Source organism: Anser anser (assembly GCF_964211835.1).
Source record: "Anser anser genome assembly, chromosome: 4".
Lineage (NCBI taxonomy): Eukaryota > Metazoa > Chordata > Aves > Anseriformes > Anatidae > Anser > Anser anser.
Genome location: NC_139724.1, coordinates 4249120 through 4276677, shown reverse-complemented (window position 1 = coordinate 4276677; position 27558 = coordinate 4249120). Strand labels below are relative to the sequence as shown.

Below are 27558 nucleotides of genomic sequence, written 5' to 3'. Positions count from 1 at the left end.
TTAATTCAGTCACCTTGGGAGAAGTAGGGAAGTAGTTTTTCCTTATTGTCTTTCCATTTAGCACTTACTCTTTAAGTCTACCTTCCTCATAATTTTTGAAGCTTGATCCATTTTGGATGAAATGTAAAAAATAAAAGTTTTGTAAATTATTTCTATTTCGATAACACTCCTTCCTAAAAATTTGGAAAATTTAAAGCTGACCATTATAATGACTTCATGACCCAGCAACAATTTCAGATTTTTCCTTTGCTGTAATTAAGAGAGGGTGGACAAAAAAAAGAGGAAAAAAATACCATCAAACAAACAAACAAACAAACAAAAAAACAGCAAAGAAACAAAAACCCAGAAGAAAAAAAAAAACAAAACAGAACTGTTGTTCTCTCTGCTATCACTTTCCTTTTCCTCCTTTTTTCTTTTTCTTTCTTTCTTTCTTTCTCTTTCTCTCTCTCTCTCTCTCTTTCTCTCTCTCTCTCTTTCTCTCTTTCTTGTATACATGAAAATGTTAAGAAATATTTTAAATTTTTTTGGTGAGGAGTAGTAAAAATGTTTCCTCTCATTTATGATTTTTCCCCCTCTTTACATTGCTTCAGAGCTAATTTCCTGTATAAGTAACGACACTGAATGTAGCCATGGTTGCCTTCAGACATCTAAAGGGCCTGTTTGCTTTTGTCCTGAAGGATCTATACTCAAAGTGGATGGCAAAACATGCACGGGTAAGTATTTAACATTTTTCTAGCTGTAGTGATTGCCAAACTCTGTTTGTTCTTGACACTGAGAGCCAGAAGTAAATGGTGGCATTTTATACTCATTTTGCACAGCTGTAAATGATTGTACAAGATAGGAGGCAATGGAATGTCAGGCTCTTTAAGTGCTGAGATGTGCAATATTCATCTTCATTTTTAATAGATGTTTCTTAGCAACAACATCCAATATTTACAAGCCAAATTCTTTTGTAGTCAGCACAGACCAAGGCATCTCCCAGATGTTTGTTGCAGGAAAAATCTGCAATTTATATTTGAGAGGAATCATAGGACAGATGGTACAAAATTAGGGCTTGGGTATAAGCTGAAGACGACTTTATCAACATCACGAAACCCAGGATCTGACTCACTCTAACTTGCACCAATTTCATGTAATTACCCACAAATCGAATTTTTGCAGCCAGAGTATTTGGAGCTGCTCCACCTACTTAACTGTCATTCCACATTCCAGCAAGCTTTCCAAATTCAGGAAGCTGTAGATTTTCAGTTGTATTTCTTCAGTCTGTGGATCACGACAGCTCCATTAATGCCAGCCTTATGCCTTGACAAATCCTCTTCCCCTTTTACAACCCATACATGCTTTGGACTGCACTGTATATGTGGATTCAGTCAGTGTTGCTGTTTCACTGGGGACGCTCCACTGCGTAAGCTCAGGTTGGCATTGCACAGCCCCAGGAAGGAAGAATGATTTCATTTCGTATGAAATCTTGGCTTGTTGTATCAGAAAGCCATTGTATTTCATCAGTTCAACATCCTATCCTAATTAACTTCTGGGGAAGAATAGCATTGACTAGCTGCTGCTTTGCATGGAGTGTAGTCTCTGATAGAATTTTTGTTTTACTTTGGATGAGATTTCCATGGGACAAAGAGTTATCTGGGATAATCAACACGTGGAAGCCCTGGTCATATATTCCACTCTCCCTGCATTCCCAGCTTTTGTTATGAATTTTCTGTAAAGGCTCTGGAAGAAGCTGAAATTAATTTGCTTTCATGTCACTAGACTTCTGCTTTCAACACGAGGCCTTTCAGGAAATCTCTTGGTCACTGAGAGGCTTTACACTGTAGAAATCCTAACCAGAGTGAATCATTTTCTTGCTTATACTTATGATTTTGTTGTATTTTTTTCTTAGGATGGCAAAGTTAAAATTTTCAAATGCTCTGTTTAAGGTTGCACATCTCCAGATAATGGTGGCTGTAGTCAGATATGTTCTTCTTTAAGCCCGTCCTCCTGGGAGTGTGCTTGCTTTCCTGGATATAAGCTTCAGGGAGACAGAAAGCACTGCACTGCTATAGGTCAGTATCTTGATATGCCTATATGTTACTGCCATAAAAGCAAAAACATTTCAGAGGCTTTCAAAGTGGGTAGCGTAACCAGGATGCATTTTTGTACGAGTTCTAGGTTACTTTGTGAAACTTGGGAAGTATTTTTGTTTGGAAAAATAACCTGTTTTAGAAATGTGTTAGAACAAACACCGTAAGTATACAACTCAATCACCCTCACAAGAGATTCTGTCTGTTATCCAGCTTCTGCATTTCGCTTTGGGCCCCTGTACAGCAGTGGTGTATCTGCAGTAGTCAGGTGGTTGTGCATTCGGATAAGTGTGGGTGTAATTTCTGCCCAGTGACAAAAAGCTGGGGTTGAAGTGTCTACATCTGGAGAACAGGGCAGGGAATAGGCTGTTGAAGTACCTTCCCTACAAGGATATTTCTCTCCGATTGACCCCAGAAAAACCAAGTATTTAACATCCATGTCTGAATTCCAGACCCATCAGTTCCTTCTGAGATAAGGTCAGACCCTGGTGAGCACCAAGATATATGCAATTGCAGGAGAGAGAGGATGAAAGAGAAGCTTGTGATCTGTTTTAGCAATAGGAGAAAAACTTTATTTGTTGGGAGACAGCAATTTTCTTGCTTTTAATGCAAAAAGGCTTCTCACAGACAATAGATGAGTGTTCTTGCATTTATGGTGATGTTGTGAAATGCAAAGGGATGGCTGTCTTGATGCTAATTCCCTGAGTGTGCCATGCAGCGGAGACAGAGACTGCCTTTATCACAAATTTTGAGGATGATCTTGGGCAAGACGTTTGTCCTGAAAGCCTGTACACATGTTTATCTTTGTTAGAGGCAAGCAGGATATAAGGCAAGGGTATAGGGCATTTCTTCTTACTTCTGTTCCCCATTTTGTCTTCTACTGTTACCTGCTTACAATGCTAGCTTTTTGAGTCGAGGACACTTACGTTACATTTGTACCAGGTACAATTAATCCCAAGCTTGCCTTTAGCTTAGTTATAAGAACAGAAATAATGTTCTCTTGGGAAATAGTTTTAGACTGCCAAATTAACAAATTAAAGTGATGCATGAGGTTATCTCAGATCTGTGTGAGATTTAAATCTAGGATCCAAAGGTGATAAATCTAATACAATAATATAAAATGCTAAAAAATTCATTTTGTCCTTCTCTGTTATATGCTTAAGACATTTATCTGGCATTGGAGATGGGAAGATGGCTTAAAGTCTGAATTTTACTTTCAGGTTTTTAAATCTTTTTGTTTCTTTGTTACATAAATAACATCTTGGTTTGCGTGGTTATTTACAGTTTCACAGAGTCAAAGCTTCCATTGCTCACTTGGGGTTTGCCTCCGGTATTTACTATAGTTAAATGAGGATGAAATTAATTTGTTCTGAAAACATGTTCATGGTTATACAGAACGGAAAAAAATATGAAATAGGAAAGAAACAAACAAAAAAGTAGCACCCAGAATTTTCCTTCTTCAGTAATTAAGACATTGCTGATTATATTATTAAAGCAGCAAAAAGAACATGGAGTAACAGACTGTATGCAGTAGCTGTCACTCCCACTCAGAGCATCCTGTGTAGTGATGCAGAACAGAGATGACTTTGAACCTGGTGAAACTAATGTATGTGCAAATTTTCACCAACAGGCCCCAGGCCGTTCCTGCTGTTTGCAAACGGCCAAGATATCCGCCGGATCAGTTTTGATGGAACGGATTACACAAGTTTACTTGACTGGCAGATGGGAGTAGTCTTAGCTCTGGATTCTGACCCAGTGGAAAATAAGGTAAGGTATTAAAAATGAGAGGATTTTGAAGTGTTGCAAGGACAAATGGATTGGGCTTTCATATGCCTTAACCTTTCTGCTGTCAGTGATCCAGATTACACGTGCTGCGTGTTGCTCTTTCGCCTGTGCAGGAGCACTGCTGGTACAGGATGCCAAACACTAGTTGAAGAGTTTCATCCTTTGCTTACTAATTTAATGTGCTTTGTACGTTGACATGGCTAATTCACAGGAAATTAGGATTTCTAAATTCCTGCATGACTTAAATTTTGTGTGATTGATTGTTTTCTGCCTTAGGATTTCAGTACTGTTTCCTGGAAATATACTGTTTGTTTTTCCACGGGGTAGCTGTAAAAACAGCAGTGCATTTTGTTCTGTGCAGCTCCTTGCCACAATCTCTGCTAAACCTAGAAGTAATCATAACAAGAATTAGATCCTTATGTCCCAACACTACTGAACAAAACTGCTGAACACTTGCTGGGTTTATTGTTCTTATGATATGTATTCCTCATATTACAAGATATTCCTGTTGGAAAGAGGAGTCTTCTCTGCAGAAAGAGCTCTTTGGATGTGTGGCCACCTCCCAGTGCCCTGCACTCTGCCTGCAGAGTTTGGAAGAACAGCTGAGCTAAACTTTGCTAAACTTTCTGTGGCAGATGATAGTCATTTTTTCCAATAGTGAGGTTCATTTACACTGTAAAAGTGATAAAAAACGGTACCGGATGGTAAAGTGAAAGGCAATGAGGAGCTCAGTTAAGCTGCTGGAAATGTCTCAAGGCCTGGGTGGACACAGCTAAGCAAACGGGAGCGTTACCAGATCCGCGTTACAGGAGGATCATTTCAGGCTCTGCTGGAACACGGCCACTTGCCTCTGAAACAGGGCCCTGCTGAGGAGCTCGCAGTTGTTCTGCACTGTACCGAACGTGAAAAAAACACTGCGGTGGCAGGGGAAGTGCACATTTGTTGCCCTCTGAGGTCTGCAGTGCGGAGGTGAGGGGATGCACACTGAGCCAGCAGGAATCCAGCAGTCCTGTCCTGGCAGTGCAGGGTCGAGGTGCAAGGTAAGCTTGCTCTGCAAAGCTCTGTTGCTCCCATGGTAGTTGAATTAGCTGGTTTAAGGCAAGAGACTTCTCTACTACTTCCTTTGGCCTCATGTTTTCTCTTTGCTTGTTACTATTTGCAAAGAAAGCCTCAGCATGGTTTTGTATATGGTTCTGCTGTACAGTGTTTGGAACCCTCTGGATATCAAATACAGGATGAATTTACTTTTTCCTCATTGGAAAATGTGAAACTAGTTCCCCCCCAGTAGAAATCTTTTATTTTAACCCAAACCTGAGAAGCCTCTTCTGGAATTGTTGGAGCCTTACAGAATCAACACCTGGTAAGAAATGCAGATATACGCCGCCTGAAAGAGACAAAACAGAAGCACACTGTATGACTCCCTTTCCCCTTCCATCTCCCTAACACACATACAGTAATACTCCCTCCCCTGACCCCCCTTTTTCAAATGAGCAGGCAGTGAAATGATAACATGCTTCCTTTTGCCTGCTCCTGCTTTTGCTTTCTCAGTGGTTCTTCATGTGAGGTAGCTGCTCACTGCAACAAAACCATAGGATATTTAAGGGACTGTATGTAGGGCAGCCAGGATTTACAGCTAAGCACAAGCAGCCTGTAGAAGTCATCCTGGCTGAAGGATATATGCCCTTTATTTGTTCAGGGATCACAGGTTACCCATGCAGCTTTCCGTGAATAAGCTGTTCAGGGAACTTCCAAGATGAAAAAGTTCTTTCAGAAGAGGAAATATGAGACAAGGAAAATAAAGCAGAAAGTGCTTTGGGAACTAATCATACCTCATCTGTTATTTCTTCACAGATTTACTTTGCCCACACTGCCTTGAAGTGGATAGAACGAGCTAATCTGGATGGCTCAAATCGTGAAAAAGTTATTCATGAAGCTGTAGATATACCTGAAGGCCTTGCTGTTGACTGGATTAACCGTAAATTGTATTGGACAGACAGAGGGTACAAGCTCCACTGTGCATTTATGTCAAAGCATGCCATAAAATATTTGGAATAAATGACTGGTGATACAGGAATAGCTGAGATATCACTCTAAATTCAGTAATGCTTCACATTCTGACTGGATAACTGTAATCTCCAGTGTATACAGTTGGAAGGCTCTCTAAAACTAAAATGCTGGAAGTTCACTTTGTCTGCCATTGTATTTTTATCTTCATCTTTCCAAGGAGCAAGAGTTTAGACTCAGCTGCAAGGAATCTAAAGCATGTACTGCATATATACATATATGTATGTGCAGATGCATGTGAATGTATGTATACACTCAGACATACACACTGTGTGTCTGAGTGTGTGTATATATATATATATAGGTATATTTATATATATACTACAGTATTATGGCACTGAGTACATCTTGGGCAGAAGTCAACATCGTTTACAGCCAAACTCATGCCCCTTAAAGCTCAGGGAGAGTCTTTGTCAATTCTCTCTTACTAAAGGGGAATGACCACTGACAGACGGTATGACTTCATGTTTCAGTCGGTACCTAAACTTACATGTGGAGAGAGAGAAACAAAATTCACCTTTGATAAAAAGGCAGAGTCAGATAAGGACATGCAATGATGACTCCTTGAAGAGCAGTCATGATGCTTCAGTATAACCCATATTTTATCAGTTAATAAAACGTGATTTTAAAAGTCCCGAGCACCTTCCCTCTCCCTGTTAGAGATGCTGCTAGGCCATTTCCTTGCTGTTAGGTACAAACTTGCCTGCATGGTCATACTCCCGTATAAATGTGAAATGGGAAATTGTGCTGCTCATCTCCATAAGACAAGAGCCAAGGAGGGAGCCACGAATCTATATCTGCCGCTTCCTTTTCACTCACTGGGTTTGCCTGTTTATATTACACATATATTGAAAATGTGTGTGTGCGTGTATATATATATATGTAAATTTCTCCTTCCATCCTCATGTGGATTTTCTTGACATGGAAAGCTATAGGCTAGCTTTCAGGGTAGAGGCTGATATTTATTCAGCAAGGTGGCTTTTCTAGCAATGAGCATCTACAGTTTTCTGAAAAAAAAAGTGGATTGGGGAACAGGCAACATAGGTTCTATATTTGACTGCTGTAGATTAGATTGAGTGATCATAAGGACCTTTGCTTCATTCCTCCCTGTAAAATAGATATGCTATGTAAATTGTCCGGAGATTTCTGAATGAAAAATGCTATTGAAAACAAAAATTCTTTACACATTTGATAATGCTATTTAGTTAGGAGCTGGTTTTCTTCTTGACTCCCTTTAAAGCTTAGATTAATCTATTAGTGATCATACTTCCAACTCATTGTTTGCCCAAAAAAGGAGAACTTCAGGTCCTCGGTAGAATAGCAGGTATTTTATCATCATGCCCTGGACCGGATAATGAAGCTGTAACATGAATTACTTGTAGATAAAACAACTGGACACTCCACAGCAGCAGGATTACTTACTGTCTTTGCAAAATTATTTATTATAGTTTTGTGCTAAATTAAAGCAATGCAAAAACTTAGTACATTCTTCCTGAGAAGGTAATTAAAAAGATAGCAGGGAGGACCTAACAGTGCTCTGTGTGTTGCAGGAAGGCATGCATTGAAAAGAGCAATTTGAATGGAATGCAAAGAAAAATGATCATCTGGGAGGATATCTCCCAGCCCCGAGGGATTGCCATTCACCCATTTGTGAAGTAAGGAGTGATAAACATGGTTAATTGTGTAATACTTAGGGAGGTTTTTTCAAAATGAGCACACCAGCCTTGCCCTTTTGGCAGACAAAAAATGCATTAAGCCTCAGGTTCGGACAGTGGAGTAAAATGAACTGCAGTGCTTTATTGCTAGTTTTTTATTGTGGTCTGGGACATGTTGATTTCCCATATAGATTTAAAAAAATATCAGAAGCATTAAATATATTGTATACAGTTTAAGCTAAAGAAAAGCAAAATCTGCTGAAGTCACCCTGATTGAAAATCACTTTGAGTTTCCATATGTATCGGTGTGAAGAAGATACAGACATTTTTTTGGCCATGCTTCAGTTTCCTCCACAATCTATGGTTGTGGAGGTGTGCTGATTTAAATGCACCTTATACCTTCTTATCTAGTGCTGAGATAATCACAGAAATCCTGAATGTTCAGAACTGTTGATGAAATTCTTAATCAGTGGCAAAGTCTCACAGCTTTCCATCTATATAACTGTAGTAAGATGGTTTTGAAGGGATTCAGAACTCTTCTGGTGAGGTTTGTTTTTTTTTTTTTGATGCACATGTTCTGGTGTTACTAAGTACTGATGAATGAAACCAAATTGAGAGGAGTGTTTTGTTAGCTATACTGTGGACATAAAAGATCTGAAGGAAATTTTCGGTAGAGGTGGAACATGGTAGAGATGTTTTGCATGAAATATTTAAGAACGGGTATGTTCAGGGAGATTATTTAAAGTGTCAGTAGAGGCAGAAAATTTGCACAGCTTGAAAGAAAGTCTACAAGTGGAAACAGAGAAGGAAACATCACTAAAACCTCCTCTATTAGAGCGTTAATGGCAAAAGGAGCAACAATGTCCATAACAGTAAAGTTCATACTAAAGAGGAATCTGAGACAGACACAAGACTATCAAGAATACTGATCCCCGCATTGGCTACAGCAAAATTACTCATGTAAATAAACCTAAGCAAATCTGTGGGTGTCCCTGTAAACCTGACAAAGGCATCTAATGCCTTGGAAGGCTGGAGTCCAAAATTCAAAAGCAATTTGTGGTTTTGGCTATCTATGATTTGAGCTACTGTCTTGCACTGTTCCTTGAAAAACATTCAGTGGGATTCAGCATTCCTTGTGTAACACTGAGGACTCTAGAGGGAGACCCTGAGAACTGGGATTTTACTAAAAGAAGAGGTGAGACTTGTTACTGGTCTATTTTTTAAAAACAACCTGAGGACTGTTGTTTGCTTTCCACAGGCGGTGGGTAACTTGGGTTGCGTTTGTGCGTTGCTGTCATTTAGCCAAACAGCTGGCTAATGCAAGTCCTATATGAGGACTTGTTAGAAAGTGTAAGTGGGAGTTGTTTTTCAAAGGCCTTGTGCCGATGAACATAGTGGGGATTCTGCATAATTTATGGCAAGTTTTAAAAGATCAGCAGCTAATATATTTGCTTGAAGCACATACCTTTTCTTCCAAGCCTCAGGCCTGTATTGTGCTGATCTGATCTTCCTGCTTTGAAAGAACTCGGCGGAGTGGATGAGTGACTTCTTGTGTGTGTTTTGTTTTCTAAAGGAGATTATTCTGGACTGAAATGGGGGTCCATCCCCGGATTGACAGCTCTTCATTAGAAGGCAGCGATCGTCGAGTTATAGCCAGCACTGGGCTATTGAGTCCCAGTGGAATAACTCTTGACTACTTAGCCAACAAGTTGTACTGGTGTGATGCTAAGCTGTCGGTGGTTGAGAGTGCAAATCTGGATGGTTCTGATCGTCGAATTCTTGCACAGAATGATGTAGGTGAGGCTTTGAGGTTGATAATTACCTACTGCTCTTGTCGGTATGCCTGTGTGTGTGCTAATATGACTCTGCACGTGAATTACCCATCACTGGCTGTGCTGTAGGTCCCTTGCAACACTGTGCTAAGGTTAATGGCATCACTTTATTCTCCATTCTGTCATCCAGATGACTTTTGCATATTCATTTTAGCAAAAGAACACCTTTCTAACACTCTCTGCTTTTACAAATCAGCCACTTTGCATTATACAGAGATCTCCTCTGCCTTCACCAGAGAAGTAAAAAGAAGGAAAAAATTAAAAACGTGTTTCGCTTGTTCCATGCATGACTGCCTAGTTTAATTCAGGTTTTGCTGTGTTTATTATGCCAGTGAGTTATATTGACGTAAGCTGGAAGAGAATTAATCTTGGCCGTTAAGGTTCTTGAGCAAAGAACCTGCATCTGCACAGTGCTGAACACTGGAATGATTCTAAATACACAATAGGCATTGAATGGAAAAGTGATTTATGCAATATGCTGGTAGTTGTTATTGCTGAGATTGCTATTGTTTGACACGTAATTGTGTTTTTTTGGAGCAAGAGAACAGAAGTATTAGCAATGAGGAACTGATGTTGTATCATGTCTAAAGTAAAACGTGTTTAAGGATCTCATACATGGTAAATTAACTTCTGGAGAGGTTAATTCCTTTTTGTGTTTGACATCTCTCTGGGGACCAGACTTGTTTTGTTGGTGTACATACAAAACATGGGCAGAATGAGGACTCTTGGCTCAATACCATGACTGGCATGGTAGAGACTTCACAGTTCCTGTTAAGCTGATGCTGTTCTAGGCTCTGCTCTGCGAAGGACTGTGTTCATCTCCCGAGCCAGATGCCCCCTCACTTGTTTGGAGGTGTGCAGGGTGAGATTTTGGAGGGAACAGTGTTCTGCAGTCCATAAGACATCGAGAGCCCTGAGCAGTGACTTGACGCACTCCTCTTCCGCTGATGCACGTGTTCTGGTGTACACTCTGCCTTGCAGCTGACCTGTGAAGGAGGACGTGGAAGCCTGCTGAATGTTTCACTTTGTTTCTCCACAAGGAATGGGACAGTGGGGAGAGAACAGAGAAGGAGAGCTAGGAGCGCTGGAGAACCACAGGGTATGGGAAAGGTGTAGGTTTTGGACAGTGATATATGGATGAGTGGAGGTGGGAGAAAAGGACATCGATGCCTGTATGGAAAGGAGTGAAAGAGAAGTGAAGACCAGCAGGGGAGTGAGACTTGATACCCTGAAGTTATGCTAAAGTTATTAGTGAGACCAGAATTCAGCTCCTGTTCTTGGACAGCTTTACCCTGGAAGAAGGGAAGGCAGCATCTGTTCATACACACACTGCTGTAGCACGAATCTTATTACACCAGCTCCCTCTAGTGCCCCTGTACTGAGAATTCATTCAGTATAACTGCATGTAAAATAAGTAAGATTAGTTCTGTTCTTGTCCTAACCCCATTTTTAGCTGTAGGCAAAACAGCTTGTAAGCACTCATCCAAGGCATTAAACAACAAAACCATTCTTTTTCTTTATGTAATGGCTCAGGTTTGCACTGTTTTGGAAAGGCTTCTGCTTACATGTGACTATTAACTTTCCTCTTCCTGCTATACCATTAATGGCATTGCACTTCTATTTTTAATCCTTAATGTATTTATAAGTGGAGAGGTTAAGGAATTCCTGGTCAAAGCAGGGTGTTCTTTGTTGGTAGTGCAAGCTATAGATCCTCTGAATGTGAATGAATGTTTGGATGGAGACAATGTGTAGATCTTGGGCTAGTTGCTCAAATTTAATGAAATGAAGAGCTAAGAACCATGACCAGTAACCAAGCGCAGTTCAGTGGAGGTGGTGAAATGCTAGCAGAATAAAAATATGCTCTTAAACTTAATACTTAAGAACATTTAAATAATGTCTTAGAACTTTTCTTATGTAGGATTGTGGTATTTTAGCTCATTTGTGGTGTATTTAAAGTATATCAACACATATCATTTCTCCAAGGTTCTAATTTATCAAATTAATTTGTTTTGTTTATTAGCTCTGTTTTTCTTTTTTTTTTTCTTTTTCTTTTTCTAAAAACCAATACCTCTTAGGGTCTCACATTCATTACTGAGGTTAAATAACATCTAGTTGAGACCTACATCCAAATATAAAAGCACTAAGCATAAAATCACGTCTAAAAGACATCTGTAGATTTCTAGCACAGATAACGTTGTGTTACCACGGAAAAACTGCTGTACTCTAAACTTGGGGTCTAAACAGGTGTCTGGATTCCCTTAGTAATTAATGAAAAGAGAAGAAGCTTCCTGGATGACCTATTGCATCCTATAATTTGTATCAGCTGCTGCTGTTAGCTAGCTGACAGTGGCTAACAAGTCACAGCCTACTGCTGCTAGTGGGCTGAAGTAAGGAAAATGAATTTCCCTCTTGAATTTTGCTCTGTGATGAATTGGCTAGTGAACGTGCATGTTTATGTGTACGTGTGGACCTCTGTCTTGCCCTTGCATGTGCTCTTGGCACTTGCAGAGAAGACATAGTGGCATACTGGCTGCCTGAAAGCTGCCCGCGGAGACATGCGCCTCAGCAGCTCTGAGCTGGGCCACTTGTTGGCAGAAGAGGGAGGAACTCCACTTCTGAAAGAACAGCCCCAATGCTGCTTCAAGAAATTATGTCTGAAATAGAAGCATACTGTGGGCTTGGTTTGGTTGGAGGTCACTAGCAGTCTAGAGACTGGACTGAGCCAGGCAGGTATTGCGGCCTCCTCTGCTAAGAGCATGAGTAACAAATGCCCATGGTCCTTCATTCATGGATGCTTATTCCTCCCCGTGAGACTTCAAAGTAGAGAAGCCACTGTGATAGAAGTAGATACCTATTTTGTTTACATGGTTTCTTATGCGTGTTCTACAGATGTGGAAATGAAGAATCTTATTTCTTTGCAGGCCGCCCCTTTGATGTAGCAGTGTTTGAGGATCACCTTTGGTTTTCTGACTGGGCTAGGCCATCACTAATGAGAGTGGACAAGAAGACCGGCCAAAACAGGGTACGTCTTCGAGGCAGCATGCTGAGACCCTCATCAATGGTTGTAGTTCATCCTTTGGCGAAACCAGGTATACTGCAAAAATTAAGCAGTCATTCCCTTCCAGCCTCCTCTTGTTGTTAACTGATGTCAATAGAATAGATGTTCTTTTGTCCTTGGGAAGACAATAATTTTCTAGAAAGCGGTTCTTTAAAGGCTTCACGTAGTTCTGCCAGCATTCATTGAAAGCATCACCTGGACATAAGTCCAGGAATACAAAAAGATTTTGTGTATTTATAATCACGCTCAAGAATATACACTGACCAATTTCCACAGGCCTACCAGAGCCTTGTAATTCCTACTTATCCTAGTTTACTAGCACGCCTCTCATGCATGGATAATAACAAATGACATAGAGAAAGATTTTTGTAAGATACATTAATTTTGGCCAAATTATTTGATTTTCTGTTGGGAACAATCTCCCTGTAAGCAGAAAAAAATTCAAGTAATTCAATAGACCATGACAGAGAGAAGGTAATCGTGGGCTCCCTATGTCCTTGTAATGTTCTTTCAGGGAATGCTAGGACTCTAAAAATTAAAGGAGAGATAATAAGGAAATTAAAAAAAAAAAAAAAAGTGATACATTTATTAGATGAAGGGTATGCAAATCTGCTTTCCTGACAGAGGGTAGGTTATAACATTTATACCTTACTATACACATCTATTTTTAATTAAAAAACAAATAAACTAGAAAACTTCAAGTTTTTGTCAGTCCTTATTGTTTTTCCAAATGCTCCGACTGTGCACAGTTAAGAGGAGTTGTTGACTGAAGAATCCACTTGTTAAGTTTCCTGTTTTTCTGTGCTAGGGACAAATCCTTGCCTTTATCAGAATGGAGGCTGTGATCAGATCTGTGAAAACAATTTTGGAGTTGCCCATTGCATGTGCCATCCAGGATTTGTGAAAACTCAAACTGGAAAAACCTGCCGTGCACTGGATGCTTCCAACACAACAGCAGGTACAATCCTCCACTTCCAGACAAAGATCCCTTTAAGGACCCTGGCAGATAACACTGAAAAGTATTCACCTTGTTCTACAAAATGAATGAGAGCTTCTCTGAAGAATTAAAATATTATGTATTTTCATTTATAGGCATTAGTTTCACACTGCTGCTTACCTTCTTTTTCTTTCCCACCCACTTCCCCCCCCCCCCTTTTTTTTTCACCATCCCAAGGAGGCTGAATTGTTCAAGCTCTGTGACATAATTTTCCCATGCATAGATAGTGTTGCTTCCATATCTTTGATTAGGATGTCGTAATTAGAACAATGTCTGGCTTTTACAAGAAACTTAACAAGCTCCACTAGTAAAACAGAAAGCTAATTGACATGATATGGCTCAGGTGTATAGTCACTTGAGTTTGTTTGGATGTACATACTACAGGAAGAAGAGTAGAGCATTTGATGAAGTGATAAAGCTTGTGTGAGGGCAGAAAATGCTTCACTGTTCCTATTTAGATGTGTCGGAATGAACCACCCCTTCCAACTCTGTCTTTGTACTTCTGTGTTTTGAACCACAACCCTGGGCTCACAACTGGCAGCTCTGCCTCTGCTGTCCACCTCTTTCTCCTTCCTGTTGCCAACAGCCGATGGTTGTTGTCTGAACATGCCACTCCTTCCTGAGGGACTAATGCATCTAAGATGCTTTTTCATGAATGCTTTAGTGTGTTCACAAGAAGCAAATAGAACAAATCTGTAAGAAGCACTGGGGTGTTGTTCTGGGGCAATACCTTGTAGTCTGACTATTTCGTTTTTCCCTTGACACTATCAGCGAGAGAGATGCCTGCAGGGCTGACATGAGTTGCCTTCCTTTTCCTTTGCATTTGAGAAAACCCACCCGTGAGTGTTTTCAGGAATAATCTGAAGCCAGAAACAGGCTAGTCTGGGAGGAAACTTTTTAATTTTAAAATGAAACCACTGTGATTAATGGAAAGTAGATCACAGGGTCATTGAAAATCAAAATGTTTGTTCAGTAGATTTAAATAGTCTGTGCCTTCTTTTTCTTGTCTTTTTCAGGAAGTATCTCTGTGCACAAGGAGGCAGGGCCAGTGCCAACACCAGAGACCCTGCTCCAGAACACACAAGGCAATGCAATTTTCAAGGATATTGACAGTGGGGAAAAGAAGAAAATCAACATTTTGTTGATGGCTGAAATCATGATATCAGGTAGAGTCTGATGATTTCCTTCCTTCAAAAAGAAATCATAGGTCTTAAAGGAAGAAAGGCTCAATGTCAAGATTGATGGCATTCATTTTAACACTCTTACAACAACTTTGGTCTATGCAATTGCGCCAGGTAGAACTGTGTTTGTTTGTTTGTTTGTTCCTGTGTTGCTTTGCTTTGTCAACAAAACTTCTTATTATTATCCAGGTCTAAAGATCAAACATTTCTATTCTATAAAAACATGTGAAAGTCTCTCCTTTACAAGTATACTAAATTCCTCTGAAAAAACAACAACAACAAAAAAATAAATCCTTTGAATTCTACATATGTTCAATGACACTAACTCATAAAATTGTACAATAGGTTTTGCATACAATATTCAGAAATCCCAATACTAAATGACACTTCAACTCCGTCTATCCAGACAAAGACAACAGCCCTGATGATTGTAGTGGTTTGTCATCATTAACCCTGGAGAGCTATGCTTCAAACTAAGACCCTATGCTCTGTTTTTCTTATTGATTTTTTTTTTAATATAGTATCTTCTTTGATCTGTACAAATACATTTTTTTTCTTTGTGCTATAGATCAAGATGACTGCACTGCACTAGAATGCGATGTCAATGCATACTGTGTTTTGCTAGAAGACGGTGCTGTGTGCCAGTGTTTGAAAGGATTTACCAGGAAGGGCAAATCATGCTATGGTAATGAAAAACATAAATAAAACCTTCAGGAAAAATGTAAAAGTGGGAAGAGAAAGAAAATCTATCTTTTTTCACATTGGCAGCTCTGCTTCATGAGCCATCACAGAAAGGTCAACAGGATTGCATGTTTTGAAAGGGATGATGAGCAGAGCATGTGAGATGAAATGCCTGATTATCACATGGCTTATTTTCCCCTGAGTCATAAGCATTAATCTTATTAATATTAATGAGCAATAATGGGATAATAGAAATAAAAGCATAAAGTATTTATTTGTAAAAATTGTCTAATTATAAATGCTCAGTCCATAGACCTGATAGTTGATATATAATTTAGAAGTATGTACTAGGGAATCTTTTAAAAGTTAGTACTTCTGCTGTAATAATTATATAAAAGAGCTGCCTTTGTTTTTTTCACTAGCACTTGGAAGAGACTTTAACAATCAGACAGCCCTTTGCTTGGAGTGGTCTTTAAAATAACTTTTTGTTAACATAACATTTACATACAGTGTAAATGGAAACGTTTTGTTCTCTCATAATGACCAAGAAAGAAACGCATGAGAAACAGAACAATTTACCCTTCGGTGGCTAAGCATGAAGACTCACAGGAGTCTATGTTGTCATGGAAGGGGGTTAAAAAAGGAAGGTGGAATTGGTGTAAATTTTATTTTCTGTGAGCTGTGGTACTTTTTCTTTTTTAACTCCTGTTCTTTCTCAATACGAAGTTTGTCTCTGAGTAGGGCTTAAGATGAGAAGGATATAAGACTAATTTTGAATAGGATAGTTCCCTTCAAACAGGGGGTACTTCTAGGGTTTTTTGTTTGTTTTTGGTTTTAGTTCTAGTGTTTTTTGTTGTTGGTGGGTTTTTTTTTAGAAACAAAATAACTTTTGTTTCTTTTTAGTGATTTGTCTGATGGTTTCATGTGTCCCTTCTCACAGATATTGATGAGTGTGCTGCGAATACGGACGGCTGCAATCGAAACGTGTCAGGCTGTATCAATACAGAAGGGGGCTACTTCTGCAAATGCCTGGAGGGCTACACAGGAGACGGGCTCCATTGCTACGGTATGGGAATGTGTGAGGGCCGTGCTGCCTCTGGGAGGCTGGGGCAGGAGGAATGAACAAGAAACACGTCTCATGATTTGGGCTAGATCTGCATCAAGCCGTGGAGCTGACTTGTGTCCATGATGATCTGTTCTGTCTCTTTTTGAAATATTGGTAAGGGCAGGGATCTTAACAGTGGCTCCCCCAGACAGCTGACATTTATCATTTCTTTCTTTTTGATCCTCTCCTTCCTGTCTGAAGTGTGGCAACCTCAGCAACTGATCAATATTCCAAGCCTCTGTTTGTCAGTGGATACTTTCTCTCCATGTTTGCCCTCTTTTTAGTAGCTATAGCAGGAGAGAGAGGATGAGTGAAGAGGAGGAGGGAAATGGACGTGAACCAGTAGAGTTTTATTGGAAATCGTTGCCATGAATATAAACGAAAGCAGGTATTGAGTGTGTCATAATACTCATCAAATAATTACAGGTTGGTTTAATAGGCATGAGGTTCAGGGTGTTGACACTTACAGATTGAGTACATTTAGAGTCTTGTTAATAATTAGACCTGCTGATTCTCCCATCCAGCTCTAATGCCAGGTCTTCAGTTCATTCCCTATGTTTCTTATTTTTTAATCCGTTTTAGCAGCAAATGTGAAGGAACAGCAATCTTTTTTTTTTTCCTCCAATATTTGAGTAGCACAGTATGTTCAGAACTTTATGAGAGTCTTGACTTCTCTTTTGTCCTTTTCTTTTTTCTTTCTCCTTTATAGCCCAATTCAAAGCCTGTTAAATTTGACCCAATTCTTACATAGTCTTTACTGGACTTTGGTTCTTCGATGCAGATAAGAATGACTGAAAAATTAAGTCCGATATTATTATGGGCACAATGTTGGAAGTGTCAAAGACAGGGGGGTTGACGAAGTGTTCTGCCTCCAGAGGTCAGAGACAAGTCTTTGGGGATGTCTGGGAGTGCAGACAGAAGTGACAACCTCCTGTTGCTGTCCCAACCACCTACAAGGCATGTCCCCAGGCAGCTGTGGGCTCTCACTGTGGTTTATAGATGATCAGCTAGAATGATTGCGGTACCTACCACTATTACGGAAAACCAATCCATTATCTTCTTTAACTCCAGGATATGGTCAGATATGTTTTAACAGCATTTTAGGAATGATGAGATTTGGCTGTGATGTAAACAAAACTGAAACTACTTTTGCATTTGGTGAGTTGAAATGTACTATAAAAAACAAAAAACTGATGTGTGAGGGGTTTTGTACTTCAGTTTTAGATGCCTGCTTGCATGAACAGTGTCTAGAAATTTATTGGTACATCCAGCGATGGCACAGGATGAACTCATCTTGTGTTTCATCTTTTTTTTTTGGAATATACTTCAAAAGTTTTGTTCCTCTGGTTTTACTTTTAAAAGTGCTTTGAATTTTCCGTGCTGTTTTGAGCTGGATCCTATGCTATTCAGTTTGCTGTAGAAAGAGTCCCAGTAGTTTAGGCGAGAATTTCACAGAAATTGAGATGGCAGGTCTGTGCAGGAGCTGCCTCTGTGGGCTGTGCTCAAGAAGTTGTGGAGACGACATGAGAGTGTGCAGCAGGATGCAGGTGACAGGCATATATGAGCCTAACGCGGGCTCTGAGCAAAGTCTGGAAACTCTTCTTATGATATTATTAGACAAACCTCTTCATAGTAATTCAGGTGCTCACTTCATTTAAGTGTTGGCACAAACAGAACAAACCTGTAGGTTTCTAGACCTTTTACATCTGTCTAAAGCTTTCATCTAGGCTGGACCAGGTGGGTGGTGCAGGGGTGTACAGCTCCCCGCTCCCAAACCCTCCTGCTCTCTTAATGCAAGAATGCCAACTGACCGTACTCTAGTACACATCCAGGGTGCATGCTGGGACTAGAAACGTCAGGAGAATGCACCTAGTAGAAGTGCATCTTCTCTTCAACTCTTCTGTACCCATTACATTTTATGGGGTGACTTCTCCTTGCCCTCTCCCTACAGACAGCTTCTGCAGCAGTGCAGCATGCTCTGAGAGGCTTGGTAGGCTGTGATCACTTGGTGTAGAAACCATGCTGGTTACTCTTCTGTTACAATTTCTACCAAATTTGCAGAGGGAAGGTCTACGGCATTTTTCCCCCCTGCCAGGAGGCTGCAATGCTGCTGCTGCTGCTGCTGCTGCCCTTTTAAGCGATGCTCTGAGGTGTTTCGTTCTTCTAACTGCAGACTGTTTGGGTGACAGATATTGATGAGTGCAAGATGGGGTCCCACACCTGTGGAGAGAACAGAACCTGCACAAATACAGAAGGAAATTTCACTTGCTCCTGTGCTAATGGTGCTTCTGGAACTACCATGGGTTGTGGTGAGTAAATGGAGTGAGCAATTAATATAAAGTGGATCTTAGCTAAGATCTGTGCTCTCAGTTTAATTGATATACTGGGAAATTAAAGAAAGACTGTGTAGTGACATACTGGGCAGCTTGTGAATGAATTCGACACTACTTTAGGAGGTTGTTTTCCAAGCAGCTGTTTTGAGGTGGGTTGATGAGACTGGATCTGAGCTTAGTTTGGAAATGTCTATGTTAAGTTTCAGTGCTAATTTGTACAGCCTAAATGTAATGACACATCTATCTAACGGTCTTCGAAATCAAGAGCAGAAGTAAATGCTCCTTGGAGATGATGTTTTGGGGCTGATTTCGGGCTGTGTCGTTCTTCAAACTTGGACTGCACATAATTTAAGTCCCATTTCATTCTTCAGAATAAGTTAGTTCTCAGATCCAGTAGCTAATTTTTCAGAGGGTCTCTGAAATGCTTCAGAAAATCTGGTTGCTAATTCAATGAAGGGAGCAGCTGAAGCTTCAGTACTCATAATATCTGACCCTTGTTTCAGTGCCTCACTGTGACAGCAGTGTTCTCTGAAAATTTGGAGCTGTGACACATCATCTTCCTCTGTGTCAGCCCTCGTCATCAGGGTGAATTTTACTCCAGATCAAGTGACTGTTTGATGACAGAAGGACACTGTATTATTGTCACAGATATTTTTCTGCAGAAAAACAGAGGGAAATTATGGCTTTTTAAAGTAGAACATCTATCAGGATCCTCACCCTCCTTCTCAGTCATTTAAGCTTTCAGTAGTTTCAAGTGTCACTCGAGAAATGATGATTTTAAATGATGTATGACTTGGAAGTAATGCCTTGTAGATCCCTCAGCTGTAAATATGATCCCAGACATCTTTGTGTGTGTGCTAGCACACTGGTTTAGTTCTTTGCCTAGTAAGCTCTTTTAGCAGCCTGAAATTTTCTTTGCAGAATGCAGAACACCCGGGGTTCACTGATATCACTCAGTCCTTTCCAGTTTGGGCTCTTTGCCCTGACAGTTCTCCTGCAAATGAAATTTTAAAAAAACAAATGTCATTAAAGGTCACGCTGCAATAAAACTGGTGTGAGTCATAACACTTATCCCATAAATGTGTGGGAGCGATTAGGTTTATTGCTGCTAAGCCACACTGCTAGAAATTCTTTGCCATGTAGATGCTAGGTTCTGGCCTGCAGATTCAGTGTAGCACTGAGGTAGGCAAAAAAGTGCTCCTGCTCTATAGAGGCATCTCTGCAATGCAGGTCATGTTGTGCAGAGATATCAGGGCTACCTGTAAAACTAGCTAGTTTGGATGTTTTTGTAGGTGACGGTGTGTGCAGTTCAGAGCAGGCTACACAGAAGCTTTTGAGGAATTGGGTCAGTGGAGTGCTCTGACTGCCAATGAAGCTGTTACCTGCACCTTTAAACAAGCTAGCTCAAAAATGTGATCTGCAGTCATGCACAGATGCAGTCAACTGGCTGGCAGAAGAATAGAAACATCTGTGCAAAAATGTCCGTTTGCATGTGAAAACTTTTCAGGCCAGGACCCAGGTGCGTGAAGTGCAGTCACCCTTCGCCTGTGCATCTGACTCTGACACCTTGGGAATGGTAGAGATTTACTGTACCCTAAAATTGCTTATGTTGCAGAAATAATTCAATTATAAGCAACTAGACAGTCAATATAGTTTCATTTTCCAGAGGTGTACTCACACATCTAAATAGACTGAACACAGCTAACCTCTGTGTGTTTTTTACTGTGAATCTAGAATCAAGCATATTTACTATTTTGATCTAAAAACCTGCGTGCTGAAATTTCATAAGCAAAATAAGCAAATGGGTAAAAACAAAAACAAGTATTTGGTTGAAATTAGAAATTTTTTACCTACTTTCCTATCTTGGAGTGCTGGACCTCTTTCATAAGATCACGTTGCCAATGCAGCAGTTTGAGATGTCCTTGTGAAATCCTGTGTTTCAGAATCTACTTTGTCCCCTACTGTTGTCAACAATGAATATTCTACCCACCCTGTGCAAGGCGATTCCATGGGATGCCCGCCTTCCTATGATTCATACTGCCTCCACGGCGGAGTGTGCAATTATGTTTCTGACCTACAAGACTATGCCTGCAAGTAAGTACAGAATTTTATATTGTCTGTGCTGATGAATGGTGTCCTTAGGGCACAGCTGAGTGCAGGCAATGAAGTGCTTGTCCATAAATTTTCCGTTCATCACCCATGCTGGTAATTATCATTAGACTTTGGTCTTTTCTGTAAGCGATCACTCCATTCACACCCAATGCAATTGATAGTAGGATTGGATTTGTTTCCTGAGCACTTGATTCTTTGCTTTGGAAATGGGAGGTAAATTGTTAAATTACTTAGTGCTCATGGCATTAGAGGTTCCTGCTCTCTCTCTCTCTCTCTCCTGTATGCATCATGCCGACTTGCACCTCCCTGTCGGCCTTGCTGCTCATTTACTGAAGCACACACTGGGGTGGAAGAGGACACCTCTGTCCTGCCTTTTCTGACTGGGAGCAGGAAGGTGAAATCTGGTGTCAGCATCTTCCCTTACAGTTTGAAGAGTCTTGCTCCGTGGCAGAAAGTGCAAAATACTGATGGTCCTCTTGAAAGCAGGGAGAACGGCAATGAGATCTGAAAAACATTTCCTTCCTCCTGAGGATGTTTTGTGAAGCCTAATTCCCTGATCCTTGAATGTAGTCACTGATAAAAGCAAAGAAAATCTTATGTTTCCGAAAATCAGCCTTCGGCTGTTCAGTGTCACAGCCTAAAGCCATGGGGTAATCATTTCTTCAAAGCCATTTTTGCTGGAATTTAACTGATTATATCTCAATATTTGTTACGCATTTCTTCAAAATCCAGCATAAGCACTGTGTTTACAGTGGGACAAATCCAGTGGCTGCCCCCTTCCCTGGGGTCTGACCGGGTATGTGAGGACCTGTGCAGGGGACTTTCTGTGCTAGGGAAACCTTCCTTTGCGGCTCTTGTGCGAGGAGAGTGAGCTTGGTGGGGAACAGAGAAGTCCTTCATCACAATTCCCCCAGATCCCCCTTGTTGTTCCAGGCCATTTCTGCAAGCATCATCAAATCCAAGGCTTATATTTAATTGTTATTATTGTTATTAGTTATTAATGTGAGTGGTTTCCCCTGCCCACAGACCTCTGTACCCACAGGAACAGGTGGAGAGTGTGTTTCTATGTGCATGCAAAGTAGATGCTTTGTGCTGTGGGCTTGCTAAGATCCACACAGCCATTGCAGGAGGTGGTATGACTTATGTTTATTTCTGGTATGTGTTGTGCTTTTTTAGAATAAATTGTAGAGTCATTAAAAGTTATTTTTTTCCTCGTTGAGTTCCTCATACTGAAACTGGAGAATCTACCACTGCAGAACTTTTAAATTAGAGTCTGTCCATGTTTTCTAAATTTTAAGTGTTAGTTCATAATAAGAACCCAAATTTCCGCATTTTTCAGTACTGGAAGTGGAAGCTGTTAAATAAATTAAAGCCTAACCTTTCTTAGCTGTGATCTGCCAGAGAGATTTGTGTTGAACTATCTGATTCCTCACGGTGTGCACTAGATGGCAGCATTCATTCGTGATATATTAAAATAGCAGAAGGAAGTCATGGCAAAACTTTGTCAGAATTTTCACACATTGCCAAGTGTATTAATTAATTTAATTAATTAATAGTTTTGTGTTTTTTTTTTTCACTTTATATTCATTTTGATACATGGGTTTCATGCCCTGAAATGCTATTTCAATGTTGGAATTTTTACAGTGTTAAGGGAAGAAAAAAAAAAATAACTGAGAGAAGTAACCTGTAATAAAACTAAATTTTGAAGATATTTCTAACCCATACAAGTTATAAAAACACCTTTGTTCCTCTTAGTAAGGATTCAGATTAAAATTTGGCTCCCTTAACCAAATCACTCTCAAAAAGTTGATAAATTGTATTTTGTCTCGTTCAAAGAAATGGGAACCTTGCTGCTGGAAAGGGTTAAATAGAAAATCTAAGGGAAACAGTCTGTGGATTTTTTCTTTTTTTTTTTTTTAATGTTTTATCTACTGGTATCTGGGAAGTATAATCTCACTGTAAAACTCTGGAGAGTGCTTCAATAGATTTACATTTAAAAAGCATTTAATAGTGAATTTTACAGGATTTCACAGACATTCCTTTAATGCCATTTTGTCTTTACCCCCAGCCAAATTCAACGAGATATTTCCGTGGGGGTTGCCAATGACAAATCAAAACTCCAGGTGACCGAGTTGATGATTTGGGTTGTTTTCTCTGCTGCCAGTTACAAAGTGCCCATGCTTCCTTTTGGCAGCTGTGTGACGGGCTACGTAGGGGAGCGGTGCCAGTTCAGCGACCTGGAGTGGTGGGAGCAGCAGCACGCCGAGAGGGTGAAGGTGCGGAACATCACCATCGCAGTGTGCGTAGCGGTGCTGGTCCTGCTGCTCCTGCTGGGGACCCTGGCCGCCTACTGCTCCAGGTACTGCTCCCAGACATGTGCTGGGAACGCGTGGCGGAGGGACCGAGGTGCTATCGCAGGTGGCTCATGGAGAAGAACATGTGCTGTTCCTCAGCCGGTGGAAATCGCCATCACATCCTTGCTCCTATCTTGCTTTTCCGTAATGGGGTCTGTGAATAATTCACAAGTGTTCTGGCTTGTCCCTTCCCTGCAGTACTCACATGGTTGTTAGAGTGACATGTGCCTGAGGAGAAGAATAGACCTGATTAGGTTTGAAGAGGAGCCATAATTTGTATTGATGAGAGAGTTAAAGAGCATGCTATTTACTTCTTCCTTAGCTTCCCTTAAGAGAGCCAAATGTCTGAAACTGTTGTGGTAGGGCTTTGTTCTTCTCTGCTAGCTATTATCATCAGTTTTGTTTTACAACCCTTTCAGAGTAGAACTGTACCTGAATGTTTCCTTGCAAGGGAGAAAAGCAGAGCGTTACCCTTCCAGTAGCACACTTCTACAGTGATGTCTGCAGCAGCGAATGTGAAAGCAGTTTTCCTGGTAGTAGAAAGTAAAATCAGGGATGTGAGTGTAAGGCACATCTGTTGTAAGAGTACTCCCTGGCATTTTCCATGGCTGTAATGAATTGTGCAGGTTTGAGATTCTTCTCATGGCAAAAAGAATCCCCATAGTCACTATTTAAGAAACCAGCCTGATGTGAAATTAAATGTTGTTGATGTCCCTTGGACTGGAAAGTATTCAGCATTTAATAAGTTAGTCTTTTGGCCATGACCTTGGCAGACAACTGTTCTCAGAGGCTCTTGTTTAAATGTATATTTTTATTTAGCAAGTAACAAAGTAAACAAACAAAAAGCCAGAGAGCAGCCAAATTTACAGTTTCCCGCTGCATGCCTACCTGCCTTCCATATGCAGAGGTTTTGGTTGCGGTTTAGGCTAATTTTAACATTAGAATCTCCTAGGCATAAAACGTTAAGCTGAAAAAGAAGTTAGCTATGAAAGCTAATACTTTCCACTCTTATTTAATGGGTCCTAGCATATTTAGCCCATAAAAGTAGATAAGCTGTTACTTTTCTGGTTTTCTACTAGCTAATGGTAGAGCTCGAGAGTTAAAGCTAAGTGCAAGCTGGTTTGTTCTCATGACCTGGGATTCAGAAGCTAATCACTGGAATGATATATGTGGAATAGACAGATCATGAGACTCTTGTGTTTCCCATATTTGTCTTTTAAACTGCCATGGAAAATAGCCACAGTATGTCGGGTTTTAAGGTGTGAAGATATTCATTCTCTTCCCTTCCTCTCTCTTTTGTAATTTCTCCCTGATTTACTTTTCTTTCTTGCCAAATGCTTTTGATCAATATAACTATTTACCTCAACAACAAGTTTTCAATTACATGCTCGACTGCATTTGTACTGCAGCTATTACTCACCTAACTAGATCAAAATGAAACCGCTGATCTAAAATCCCTGTTTAACCAGAGTCTGGAAACCAATATTTGGCTTGAAATCACTCTGCTGCTTTTTCCCCCCATGATCTACTGTATTTTGAAATGTACCAAGTAAGTCTATAACAATCCTGTTCCTTCCCCTGCAAGATGCAGGCTCGTACCTCCTTCTAGTTGGAGGAAATGAAGTTGGTGAGCTACACCTACCTATTCGAAAGCTGCATGAACTGGAGGCCAAGGGTACCAGAGTGTTGTGTTTGTTCAGTGGCTGTGGCCTGCTGAAGGGCATTGTGTTAATCTTCACGTCAGGTTTACACAGTCTGAGCGTACAATATGCCAGGTTTCCTTTCTTACTTGGGATGGAGGGAAGCAATTTCTCTTCCAACAAAAAAAACAACAACCCTGAACCACAGATTTAACACCCACAAATTGGCTGAGGTCATGCAAAAATTAGCAGTAGAGCTGGGATTAGGATTGGGAAATTCTTGGCCTGCTGCCCGCGGTTCAGTCAACCGGATTTCACCGCGGCCTCCTGCTTGTGCTCACGGAGACCCTCATGCCCGCCATGTCAACCTGGCATCTGCTGCTCTGCGTGCTCTGAAGTAAGCCCTGGAATTAGAGGGATCCTCTCGGGCAGGGCATCCTGCTGAGGACAGTGCCTACGTGCTGCGTGGGGGATTTTAACCATTGAGTAACGGGCTCCAGTTGGGTTCTGTCAGCGCTCTGAGCTGCAGTGCCGAGGGGCCATATCGAGGTGAGGGTTAAAACACAAACAGCAGCCACGCTGCAGTGCCAGGAAGGCCAAAACGGAGTAACTTACCTTATTGTTCAGCATTCTGTTCTGTAGACTTATCCTCAGATCTGACACCTACCTGATTTTGTGTCATCAGTCCCAGTCTTATGCTCTGTTGGGAACCACGAGAGTTTTTCTTTCTGGTTGAAGGCATAGGGAGGAGTGTGTTATAGAGAATCTGGGGAGAAAATCCATGGTGCAGACAGGTAGGTCTTTCCTAATTCTAACAGAAGCCAAATCTTGTCTATGTTGGCTTTTCTTTAAGGGAATAACGTATGATAATTATGGAATGATATATATTCCCAGTTAGTGTATGACTGTGGCATAGGAATAAAAGGAAAACTCCTATTTTCTTAGATAGATGTCGATTGAATTTCATTTAAAATATATCAAGTAAAAGGAAGTTATAACTTGACACTTCTGGAATTTGAAGAGTGAAACATTACTTTTGTTATCTGATGTCTAGGAGAAGGATAATTGTGTGTGTGATGTCAGTAAAACTGTACTGATTTGAATCTCCAGAAGTGTAAATGAGCTCTTTTTCTTATGACTGTGTTTTCTGCGTAGGGGCCTAGATTGGATTTTAATACTGCCTTACAAGTGATCACTGTTTAACTTCAAAAATAACAGATTTTGAATTTATGGAACCAGCTACTTGGAGCTAACTATTCGCAGCCTTTTTCCAATTCAAGATTGTACTCTGGCTTTATTTCCCCCTCGTTTGAGCTAATTGTGTTAGTCATGCCTTTTTTTTTTTTTTCCAGGAAATAACTTAGTTCCAAGCTTTTTGAGGACTTCAATTTATTTATTTCATAGTATTTTCTAAAGTTGTTGTCTTTCGTAAATGATGCAGCTGAATGCAGAAGTGATTTTATAATTGTAACTACCAAATGATGTACAAAAATACAGTCACATTTTTATTTCTGAGCTTCACCCACACTATTCATTGTATTGGCTAAAACTTAAATCTTTGTAAGAGGAATGTACTATAGATTGAATAATATAAGAAAATAGAAGGGGGTATTTAAAATTAATTATTTTCTTTTCCTAATGAATGACCCTTTACAAATGGCACGTTAAAACAAGTATTCACTTCTTACTGACTTCTATTTCTGACAAGATGTTTGTTTTAACCACTGTGCCGTAATTAACACTAATACAGCCTTTCAGAAGAATGAAAGAAAAGAAAATGTATGTCCCCTCTGTAAATACCTACAGAATGAAGTGTGAAAAGAAGCAGCATCTGTTCCTCCTGAAGTGAAATAATTTGTTTCAGCTTTTGTTCTGTTGCAGAAGTCAAAACTTGTATAAGAAGAATCTCTGTGCAGAAGCGATAAGAGATGCCAGCAGCCACGCTGACAATGAGAACGTGACACTTACTTGCAACAAGTCTCAGGTAACTGTATTAATGTGGAGAGGGAAGTAGGAAGGATCAAAGAGCGTTAGGGATCCACTTGAGATTATCCATCAAATAATTCACATCTTAAATACATTAAACAAGTGCTAGAGTCATCAAGTGCTTTGCTGTGAACCCTAGTTCATCTTACCTCATTGTTATCCCTCCAAGTTCACAGCCGCCTGGATGTATTGCAGCCATTAGCTGGTGTTATTGTTAGCTTTGAACACAACAGTTGGGGAGCTGTGTTCTAAATTAAGGAAATGGCAATGTGATGACATGGCATATCACAGAGTTATTTTCACAGGAAAGTATGCCCTCTGTATAAAAGATTTCTTGGAAGCCAAGTACTGTGTGTGGTACCCGAGATGCTGAACTTTATTTTGGGGGTGGATGCAATTAAATGTCTTGGTATTAGAAGCTGCTGCCTTGCAAAGAGAACCTATCAGGATGTTATCAGGAAGTTTGGAAGGGAATTTAAAATACTAATTGTGCACTGGTGTAGGTAGAAGTGCCATCATGATCTGCTTGCTCTGGCCTGTTTCTATTGTCAGTTTTGAATGTGCATTAGAGATTTTGGCCCCATGAGATCTGATCCAGGGATTTGATTTTCACTGGCATTAAAATGTCATTATGCTGTTGGGTGACTGCAGTTGGAACCTGAAGTCAGCAAAAAGGACGTAATCAGCATCTGTGGCTATTTCT

General features: G+C 40.3%; 1 protein-coding gene across 3 annotated transcripts in view; it reads left to right on the top strand.

Annotated features, from left to right (window-relative positions):
* EGF (epidermal growth factor) overlaps positions 1–27558 on the top strand; it is a 61677-nt gene that overhangs the window by 26585 nt on the left and 7534 nt on the right. For 2 of the 3 annotated variants that reach the window (XM_083834335.1, XM_083834336.1), the window contains exons 9-23: positions 591–713; positions 1929–2054; positions 3703–3839; positions 5709–5857; positions 7472–7576; positions 9150–9373; positions 12330–12497; positions 13275–13424; positions 14480–14629; positions 15213–15329; positions 16266–16391; positions 18620–18739; positions 20707–20857; positions 23070–23234; positions 26751–26853. In XM_083834335.1, coding sequence (XP_083690461.1) covers positions 591–713; positions 1929–2054; positions 3703–3839; positions 5709–5857; positions 7472–7576; positions 9150–9373; positions 12330–12497; positions 13275–13424; positions 14480–14629; positions 15213–15329; positions 16266–16391; positions 18620–18739; positions 20707–20857; positions 23070–23234; positions 26751–26853 — 2114 coding nt within the window. The remainder of the gene's footprint in view (positions 1–590; positions 714–1928; positions 2055–3702; positions 3840–5708; positions 5858–7471; positions 7577–9149; positions 9374–12329; positions 12498–13274; positions 13425–14479; positions 14630–15212; positions 15330–16265; positions 16392–18619; positions 18740–20706; positions 20858–23069; positions 23235–26750; positions 26854–27558) is intronic. The other variant, XM_083834337.1, reaches the window with a different exon arrangement.